This window comes from Chenopodium album, chromosome 3, assembly GCF_948465745.1.
Source record: "Chenopodium album chromosome 3, dcCheAlbu1.1, whole genome shotgun sequence".
Lineage (NCBI taxonomy): Eukaryota > Viridiplantae > Streptophyta > Magnoliopsida > Caryophyllales > Amaranthaceae > Chenopodium > Chenopodium album.
In genome coordinates, this window is record NC_137836.1 from 23,599,865 (window position 1) to 23,611,195 (window position 11,331).

At 33.7% G+C, this 11,331-nt stretch overlaps 1 protein-coding gene across 1 annotated transcript; it reads right to left on the reverse strand.

Moving 5' to 3' along the window:
- Positions 1–1,962: 1,962 nt before the first annotated feature.
- On the reverse strand, positions 1,963–10,860 carry LOC145623901 (isocitrate dehydrogenase [NAD] catalytic subunit 5, mitochondrial-like). The gene is made up of 7 exons (XM_081676812.1): positions 10,602–10,860; positions 8,736–9,056; positions 8,302–8,463; positions 8,097–8,171; positions 7,574–7,683; positions 7,390–7,462; positions 1,963–2,620 (listed from the first exon to the last, which is right to left on the reverse strand). Exons 1-7 carry the CDS (start codon positions 10,746–10,748, stop codon positions 2,429–2,431), a joined length of 1,080 nt encoding a protein of 359 aa, XP_081532938.1. The 5' UTR covers positions 10,749–10,860; the 3' UTR covers positions 1,963–2,428.
- Between the last annotated feature and the right edge of the window lie 471 nt (positions 10,861–11,331).

An 11,331-nucleotide genomic window follows, 5' to 3' on the forward strand; every position in this document is an offset into this window, starting at 1 on the left:
TTACATTTACTCTTCGACTTTTACTACCTTAAAGCACAATTTAAATTTAATTACCTTAAATAAATGTATTTTATTTATTATCCAAAAAAAAAAAAGTATGTTTCCACTACATAACAAATTTTGTCAATCAATTCATTAAGTGGTGGAAAATTTTAAAAAAAATTTTAAAAAAAAAACTTTTTTTTTTATATTTTTTTACAACCTTAATTATTTTTGTTTTTTAGATTTTTACCACCATTTAACACATCTTTGAATCTATTAATTGGTGGAAAATTTTTAAAAACAAATTTATTTAACGTAGTCAAAGTCAAAATCAAAATCATGCTTTTATAAGATGTCTAAAAAAACATTTATAAATATGATAAGGAGGAAATTAGGCACCCCAAAAATCATGCTTTTATAAGATGTCTAAAAAACATTTATAAATATGATAAGGAGGAAATTAGGCACCCCAAAATACATTGTATACAAGTATTAAATATAAGTATACTCTCTTAATTCTTTTTTTATTTCCTATTTATTATGCATATAAAATGAAGTAGTAAATGAAAGTGAGTCATTTTTTTTAATAACTTTTCAGGTAGGAGAGATAAAGTCATTTAGAAACATTGATGTTATTTACTGTATTAGATAATTTTATATGGATAACGGGAGTGAAAACATAGAAAATTTCTTTACCACAAAAGAAATAAAATAGGGTTTTTCTATATAGTAACCCTGTTTTTTTCACTTTTCTACGTTGTGCCCTAACATATATCATTTTCTACACTGTAACCTCAATATATTTTTTGTTTCCATACGGTAACCTTGCTGTTATCCTGCTGTTAAAAAAATTCCGTTAGTGGGGCCCACTCTTCATTATTAGTATTTTTTATCGATTTGCGCGTTGAAAAATACTCCGTCAAAGGTTTCGGTAGCTGCTTTGGTCCTTAGGAGTCCAAATTGAGCTCAGATTTGGCAAAAAAATAACGTAAATGCCTCGTTTTTCTTATTAAGAAATGTCTCGATTTACGTGTTCACATTTTAACACACAAAATGAGGCATTTACGTTATTTTTTTGCCAAATCTGGGCTCAATTTGGGTCCCTAAGGGCAAAATAGCCCTTGAAACCTTTGACGGAGTATTTTTCAACGCGCAAATTGATAAAAAAAAATATTAATAATGGAGAGTGGGCTCCACTAACGGAATTTTTAAACGGCAAGGTTATCGTATGGAAACAAAAAATATATTGGGGTTACAGTGTAGAAAGTGATATATGTTGGGGCACAACGTAGAAAAGTGAAAAAAAAACAGGGTTACTATATAGAAAAACCCAATAAAATAAAAGTAGAAAAGATAAAGGAAAAACTTACCAAAACAAAAAGTAGATACAAAGAAAAGAGGAAGTAAGAGTATACTTCATATAAAGTTAATAAAATGAAAGCATATTACGTGATGAATCTAACACGATGCACATTATTATATTTTTCTTAACGTATAAATCATAATCTATGGTCAACCAAAAGTGATAAATAGTGCAAATCTTCAATTGTGAACATTATTAGAGCGGTGGTTATAAATTTTTAATCTCAAAAATTAAATTTATTTTAGTTAAATTTTGAAAATTTTATGGAATTTTCTTATGTGGGTGGTCCTATTTACATATTGACATTTTTGTTTTGTTTTTCACTAGTGTTTTGTTAGTTTTCTGGATAATGTTATTTCTCATGTAACAACATTTCCCTTGATTGGACATTGACATTTTGTTTTGTTATGCCATTCCCAACTAAATGCAATAATTACGAAAGAAATTAAATGTTAATTTCGTTATGTGTTGTGTTACACACTTACACGTATCAATATATTATATATCATTTTACCCACATACTCCTTCCAATCCTTTTTGCTTTTTTCAGCTTGAATCATTGTCTAACAAAAGATTATACTAGTAAATAGAAAGAACAAAAAGAATCAGAATGAATATAAAATCACAAATGAAAATTTATAACTACTACGTACATGTAATCCCTCCACTTCTACAATAAAGGCAATCAATCTTTCGAACAATACAAGAATAGATTCAAACACAAGCAGGAAATGAGAAATCCCTTAAAACTCGTATATCATCTGGAATAAATTACCAGAAACAAAATTTATTGACATAAAGCAGAGGTAAAATCCTATTTATTTGTATTCGGTAAAATTAGCAAGACTCATGGAGTTTGGTACAAATTTTTTCATAAAACTTCAGGGCTTCCGATGTACTTGGGAAGTGCTAAAAAGAATCTATCAATAAAATGAGGTTGTGTTGCTCACTCCTCCGAGAAGATGAACCTGCCGCAAAGGTCTTTGTTGACACAGCATGGCAATCTCCTTCCAAAGTAAATTAAAAAGATGGTTTTGGATTTCAAAGGAAATACACTACACAAAATGATCATGTAGAACCTATTCAAAGATTATCACAAATTGCATTTGTAAAGTCTGTGGTAGAAGATCTGCCGCCAAGATCGATGGTTCGATATTTTCCTTCAGCGATTGTTTTCAGAACAGCATTCTGAATTTGATCTGCTTTGTCATTAAGTTCCAAGTGTCGTAACATGGTCACAGCACTTAGAAGCAAAGCAGTTGGATTCGCCATGTTCTGAAAATATGAAAGATGTAAAATTAGCAGCTTATTTAAGAGTCACACAAATCATAACCCTAACCAAACAGGCTCTACATCATTATGCAAACATGAAATGGTGAATATGTTTGTGAAGGGCAAAGGGATACAATCCACCTTTATGAGCTGAGGCATATTTGCTTGGCAAAACTCCTACAGATTTCCAGAAGCCTTGCGTAAATAGCTACCTAACCATAAGACGTAGGATGTTGCTACACTAGGCGACTAGCAAGGGCAGGTCCACTTCTAACGCATTAGCCAAGGATAGTACTCGATTAATAAGCTCCTCAAAATTAAAAACTACGGTTTTGTGCCATCCAAGCAAAAACCAGCTCAATGGACCAAACAAGGGCCATATGAATGTGCTGTTATACATGACATGAAGAATGCAGATAGCTTAATTTACTTAAAAACCTCAATTAATTTGTAAAGCTCCGCCCAATTGTAGTCATGCTTACCTACCCATAAGATGTAGGATGTTGCTACCCTGAAGTTCAAGACTAACACATTAACCAAGGATAGTACTTGATTAATAAGCTCCTCAAAATTAAAAACTACGGTTTTGTGCCATCCAAACAAAAATCAGTTCAATAGACCAAACAAGGTCTATATGAATCTGCTGTTATGCATGACGTGAAGAAAGCAGATAGCTTAATTTACTTATAACCTAAATTAATTTGAAAAGCTCCACCCAGTTGTAGTCATGCCAGATATTTAAGACTAATGCCTTTTAAACTTCATGTAGTCTTGTTCCAAAGTATCTAATTTGATAGTCAAACTCATAGTTAGTGCAGTTTGGGCAAATACTAAAATTTTACTAAAACCACCCTATTGGAAGCAAAACAATTGAACATGAGTAATTTCCAACTTCATACTACAGGTAATTTCCATGTCTTACCTGAATTGCAAGGGGAAAGAGAACAATATAATGAAAGAAGCCACATCACATGGCTGCACATACTTCTTGCAATGAAGACCAAACCAAACTTCAGTACAAGAGAGCAATACTACCCTTAACACTCTTCCTAATATACAAAAAGACCATAATAAAGATTGGCTAAACTGCATTAGCTGACCTTTTGCTAAAATGCTAAGCATAAAATAAGCATGTCTTAAAGTACATTTTTTGAGACTTGACAAGTTCAACTATGATAAGAAAATAGTACATTTTTTATATTCGACAACTTTAACTAAGCAACTAGTGCGTCTGTATATTCAATAGGAAGCAGCCACAGAGCTAGGGTCAAGCTGAATCCTAGAGCACATACAATCATGCAACTACCCTAAGCATCCCCCCAAAGTAGAAAATAATTTCACTATATCTTAAACTAACTCTAGTCTAGAGTGTGAATCAGGTCAATCAATGGGAGAAGCACAGACATAGTAATGCAGGCTTAAACTAACTCTACTTCTTAAACAATTCTCAGCTAAATAAAATGACCTGTATTAATAGTTTAATTTAATAGTGCACCGATAACAAGAAAATGAATTATAACACAAGCTGATGATTAAAAAAGACCAACGCCATGGGGAGACTTGCACATTCCAACGCATATTTTCAACCTTAAATATCTTTAGTTGTATAACAGTAAAATTATAAAGAACTGAAATTATGAAAGTACATACCGAGGCAAATGTAACAATATCCCACACGACTACAATTTCCCTAAAAGTCACAATATGTGATTAGAATGAGTGTGTGTATAGTGTAAAAGGAGCAAATGGTGTTTAATTTAGGGTATGAAGTATTTACTTTTATTATTTGTATCCCATTAGTGTTTTATGAACTTTATTGATTTCCTTTACTAAAGTTTTCTCAAACCTTTATGTTTTTACTCTAAGCATTTTAACCACCTCCTAAAAACTTTCTTGAATTTCAGTTTTTGTTCTCATTTAAAACTCTTATTTTTCTTGGATGCTCTTTCTTTTTCCCACTTTACTCGCCTTTTTTTAAACTCTTTAAATTGATTATCTTGCTATGTCCCTTTTAATATCGTACGGTTCCTTATGACGATTCATGTTAGCCGACTACAAATCACTTTGGGACTAAGGCTTTGTTGTTGTTGTTGCATATGCTATGTTAAATAGACCTGAAAAACCGATATGCCTTATATATGCCCTAAATCTAATCAATACAAACCACACCAAAAGCGAAGAACTCATTGCCACCTTTTTCACAAAATACGCATTTAAGAAAATCATTACATGTATATTGATCAATCATATTATCATAAATTCATGAAAATGACAGTTACAAAAGTATCTTATTCGATCGAAACACATAAAATCTTCATCAATCAATTTGCAGCAAAAACAAAGAAAAACATTTGCCACCCACCACAATAGCTATATAACCAAACATTTACTCCCCTTGCACCAGTTTCATAGCTCTTCCACTCTTCTATCAATCCAATTTGAGTGAACTTAAAAGTGATATCCTAGTAGTAATGGCATTCACCAGTGTCAAACCTCCCAAATAAATCCATCCAATAAAACATGACCCTCCTAATTTCTTCAATCCACAGACCTCCGGCATGACCCTCCTAATTTCTTCAATCCACAGACCTCCGGCACACTTGAGAGAAATTATAACAACTACTCCCATTCATAAGCTCACAACTCTTCCACAATTCTCTCACTCCAATTTGAGTGAGTTTAAAGGTGATATGCTAGCAGTAACGTCATTCACCAATTTCAAACCCAACATCTCCAACACTAAGCTCACTTAATCACTTAACAACCCAACTTCACAAATAACACAATCCAATAAATCATGACCCTCCTAATAACAAAGCAACTACTCTCATTCCACCAGCTCATAGCTCTTCCACTCTTCTCTCACCCCAATTTGAGTGAACCTAATGTAATATCCTATTTGTAATGGCATTTACCAGTTTCAAACCCAATAACTCCAACAATAAGCTCAATTATTAACCCAGCCATGCAAATAATCCCATCATTATTTATAACATGACCTTCCTGATTTCTTCAACCACAGATTTATAGCAGACTCAAGAGAGATGATATTGGGCTCAAGTCAGATAAGTGATGATACTAATTCCAAGCCAGAACACTCTTTTAAACCTTTCAGATTACAACTCCATCATTCTCTAAATCCAAATGTCTCAACCCTTTTTCAATACCTTAACTAGCTTGTTCACTCTATTTTCCTAAACCATAACCACCAACCCTCACCTTTGAATCACCACATTCTACATTTATACAGGAATTCCTGTGCTTATTTCTCCAACCCGCAAGATTCCAATGCCAAACCCAACCTTCACCTGATGACATCCCACAACAGGATTCAAAACTCATCTCCCACAGCTCCTCCAGTGAACAAACTAAAGTAAACTTTCAGATCTCAATATGTATCATAATTCCTCTCCCTTCTTCTGTATATATAGCACTTCTGATTCCACTACCATCACAACCCTTTCCATTTGGATAGTTCATATTAGGCTTCTGTTTTAAGTTTATTATTTTAGGAAATAAAGACAGTTATCCCTTGCAATTGCTAAGCAAGAAAATGAGACGAAAATTTGGAAATGATATTTCAAATGATGAAAAAAAAAGGAACTGGAATTAAAAGATTTAAATATAGTTCAAACATATTAATTGATCTTGGATATCCCTCCGTTCCCAATTAAAAGTCCCATTTTCTTTTAGCACACATTTTTAGGAAGGTAAATACAAAATAAAAAAAATACAAAAAGGGTGGATTTCGGTAGATTAAAGGTAAATATGAAATGAAGATATTGGGGTTTGGTTGATTAAAGTGAATTAAGAGCGGGGAAGAGAGGGGGGGGGGGGGGGGGTTAAATGAACAAAATAAGATAGTCTTAGTAGGACTTCTCTTTAAAGGCACGATTTGAAATGAAATAAGATCTTAAAATAAGGTGACCAAATCATAGTCTTAGCAGGTGACCATGTTCATACCCTATGAAAGACAATTTCCGTGTCTAAAGTCTTGAAAAATACAGGTTATGCAAAGAGCAAAATCGAATTTATAAGCATTAGCAAGGTCCAACATGTTTCTCACTTGGACCTCTAAGTAATTACAATATTACAGATCATACAGGAAGATAACAAAATTGCTGTTGGTAAAGTATTGAGGCGGGTAAAGTACAATGTTACAAAAGAGAAGAACGACAGCATAAACACTCAGGCAAAATTAAAAACTAATTTCCATAGGAATCCAGATTATGCATTAGGTTTAAGTTAGGCTCTTAACAGGCCAAATGAAATAACAGGGCAAATGAAATTAAAGAAACATTATCCAGCAGACAGTTATATTCTTGTTATATGGTATAAAGGCACAGTTGTGGACTACAATAGCCATTCCAAGCAGCAAAATTTAGTTCCCAAAGGCCAATCATTTCAAGTACCAAAATGTCATAATTTTACAGCGACAAACCCAAATCTATTAAAAAGAGAACATTACTCAGCCTATATCTCATTATCCAATTGCAAATTGACATATGTATGATAAATTTGCTCAAAAAAGTCTAATCAGAAACTGAAAATTGGGACAGAAGAGAAGGCAAAAGCCGTCAGGAACATAAATTTTTTGGCATATGCATGTTTGGATAATTATCCCGTGTATGCATCACATACACACACACATTCACTCACATCCACATATACATATATGCACGCCCACATAAACACATATACATGCATATAAAACAAGGCAGTTTGGATGTAACATACTACCATAGGCAGTATTGGAGTATAATAAATCTCACCTTTCCAGCAATATCAGGAGCTGAGCCATGCACAGCTTCAGCAAGAGCAATACCTCCCTCCCCAATGTTGCAGCTGCATCAGATGTATTTTAAATAAGTTTTCAATCCTAAAGATCATCTTAATAATCTATCTGACGCATACAAATGTTCAACGACTTCAAATGAGAAATAAGAATAGCCTCACCTTGGTGTTAAACCCAAACCACCAATTAAACCAGCACAGAGGTCACTGATAATATCACCATAGAGGTTAGGCATGACCAATACATCAAATAGCGCAGGATTCTTCACAAGCTGTTTGAAGAAAATAATGAAATTAGTACTTACATTGTTCTATACCCTATACCCACAATAGTGTTCCTTTGTTGCGAGTAATATGTAACGGAGGGAGTATAAAAAAAATAAATTAAATAAAAAAATAAAAAAAGCTTATTAGCTGAGAAATAGAGGGTACAAAATAATTGGATGTATCCTCATTAACACCCAAAAACAAAAAAACAGCAGCATCTAGTTAAAAAGACTGTATTAAGCACAAGGATCCACCCCTAAGGCCTTCAACCTTTGTAAGGACATTTATTGCATTAATGAATAATCGTAAGAGCCAATCCATTAACTAGTGAGATTATTCAATTCACTTTTCGAAGAATTCTATCTTTCGGTCTACGATGAAAAAGAAGCATTTATAAGGTTTTTAAAAATAGCCATACCATCATACAGCAATTGTCAATGACAACTTCTTCGTATACAATCTCAGGGTACTTCTCTGCAACTTCCCTGCAGCACTGGGAGCATCAAAGAAACAGATAAATACATAAAAAAAAAATAAATAAATAAATAAATAAATAAATAATAAAAAAAAAAACAAGAAATTAAGTAGTGTGCTCAATATTTGAAAAGAAAAGTTTGAATAACCTTCAAAAAAAGACCATCAGTTTTCTGCATGATGTTTGCTTTGTGTATCGCAGATACTCTCTTTCTTCCATGAGCTTTTGCATACTGAAAGGCATGCTCAGCAACCCTCAAACTTGCTTGACGAGTAATGATCTTGATGCTCTCAACCACACCCCTAACCACCTAGTACCATATGCATCAGAACCAAACAATATCAGAAACATTCAATAGTGTACCATCATCTGTTTTCATATACTTATCCTTCAATCCTTTTGGAATAGTTTTACAAAAATGCCCTAAAAAACAATTCTCTGTATGCAACAAATGCTTTCAGCATCAAAGATATATCTCAAGTGGTTTTACATGCTTTTCAACATCTTCAAATAAAGTAAGCTAGACAAACACTGTGAAAGGGGAACAAGTAAAATAAACTTAAACCTGACGAGATGACTTACTTGGTGTTCAAGTCCACTGTACTCTCCTTCAGTGTTCTCACGGATGGTGACGAGATCCACATCATCGTACCTGGTCTTATAGCCAGGAAGACTGAAGCAAGGTCTGACATTGGCATACAAATTAAGTTCCTTCCTCAAAGTAAGGTTAAGTGAACGATGCCCCTTTCCAATAGGTGTAGCCATTGGACCTTTTAGACCCACCTTATTACGGCGTACAGATTCTAAACTTTCCCATGTGAGAAAGCTTTGGGTTCTAGGATCTACTTCTTTCCCAACAAAGTGTTCCTCCCACTCAATAGGTATTTGAGCCGCAGTAAATATCTGCATTCAGGCAACAAAACAATCAATTAATTATCCCCTTTATTTTCTTTTCTCTTCTAACAAGGAGACTTGCATAGTTCACATTAATCAAATGTTGGATGAAAAGTTATCAAACAGGCCGAACAAAGGTTGGTTAGGGTTGAGGGATTTCAATATGGTGACAATTTCAGGTCAGTACCTTTAGGTGTGGGTTGAACAATGCTAGTTCATGACCAAACACTTACCACTTATGAGGTCAAGACTACGGATTAGAATTTTTAAAATGTCCATTTTACTTCCATTTTAAAATGTGATATACAATATACATAATCATATATGAACAAAAAGTATATTTGTACAAAATACATACATAAGATAACATAATAGACATTAATTTATAGCAAAACCCAACCCTAAAATGATGTTATGTATTATGTTTAAAAAAAAATCCTCATCGTCTCATTTCATCTCAATAAATACATAGATTTAAGATTTGATCAGGAAAAAAAATGAGTGGGGTTTAAAAGGGCACAACATTTTCCAAGTTTTTCGAATTTTGACTTAATTGGGCTAAAGGTTGTTGAATACAGTTCAAAACCTTAAAATTTTGGTCAGTTTAGGGTTGAGTTGATTTCTTAGAGGCCTAGTAAAGAGTACTTTCACAAAGCTCATATATTCAGCCTTATACTACCATTAGCACAGATCTCTTTGATTTGCATCATGACATGATTAAAGAAAAAGGAGAATCAATAAATAATAATATACTCCGTGTAATAATTCTCCCCCTAATACAATATATTTGAAGTTTTTGCATTTCAAGTTCAAACTTTTAAGCATGACTCTCTCTAGAAATCATAATAATAGTAAAATATAATTACATCATAAAAGCATTATCAAATACAAAGTGCAACTCTAACAATATAACAATTATGAAGTACGGAGTATTTTTTATCGAATAGTAATATAAACCTAACCAAACAAGAACATCAAATACTCCACATTAAATTACCAATAAGGTAGTGAATTTCGATTTAAACATTTGAATGAAAGCCACCTAAACTAAAAAAATTCAATCCTAACAAACAATACAAAAGATTGAGCACACCATAGAACCAAAAATAAATTCCTTGAACGAGTGGACTACAGAAGTACAGATCATCAGCAACAACTTAATCATACTCAACAATCCAATAAATAGGCTTTAGCACAACCGTTATACTATTCAAAAACCATTAATTAATGAAATTAGTTGATAAAAATAACATATACACTAATTTCTAACAGCAAATTTCAGAAACTAACACAATCGACTCCGACTCCAATTCCGAAAACTATACATGTCGAGTTATACTACACAGCATCAATTATGAAAAAAATGTGATAATTAACGACAAACTAATCAAAATATCCACTCTAAAATCACAACCCTCACAATCACAAATTCAAATAAAAATAATCCATACATCTACAAATCGTACAAGGCAATTCAAGTACAACAATCAAATCAAAGTTCTGCAATCAAAATCAATGATCAAACGAAATCAAAGAGAAGAGAGAGAAATTGACCTGTTTGACGGATTCGGCGATTTCAGGTCCAATACCATCGCCGGGGAAGAGAGTGGCGGTGATGGGAGCTCCGGTGGAGAATTGACGGCGGAGAGCGGAGGAGGAAGTGTGGCTTCCGACGGCCCGACGCAAGAATTGGGCGGCCATGGAAGTCAATCGAAGAGAGAGAAAGAGAGAATTTTGGGGTTGAGATTGGTGGTGGAGTTGTGTTGCAGAAAAGTTGACGGGGTAATATAAAAGGAAGAAAGCCCTCTGCAAATGCTGAGAAGCCAATATATTCTCTTTATTATTGTTTGATTGATCCACCCTAAAAAAAATACACAAAATACTCAACACCTTCATTATTAAACCTTCTAATTACAATTAGCCGTTTAGTTCGCGCAAGGGAAACGGAATGGAATCAACAAAGGGAAAGGAGGAGAAAGGAACGCTAAACCCTCATTTTTGTATTATTGTTTGTTTTACATAAACAAAGGGAATCACACTTACAACCACCACTACCCTCCTCCTTCTACAACCACCAGTCCACCACTACCCCTTAAATCTGTCATTCACTTACCACCACCACCACATTAGCCACCACCCTCCTCATGACCTACCACCATTTCCCCTGTTTCCCACCCTTTTCGCTGCTCTTCTACCGTCGTTGATGCCCTCTTCACTCTCAATTTTTTTTAAAAAAATTTTGTATTAGATCTAGTTGCTTGGTTTTCATGGTGGATCTGGAGGT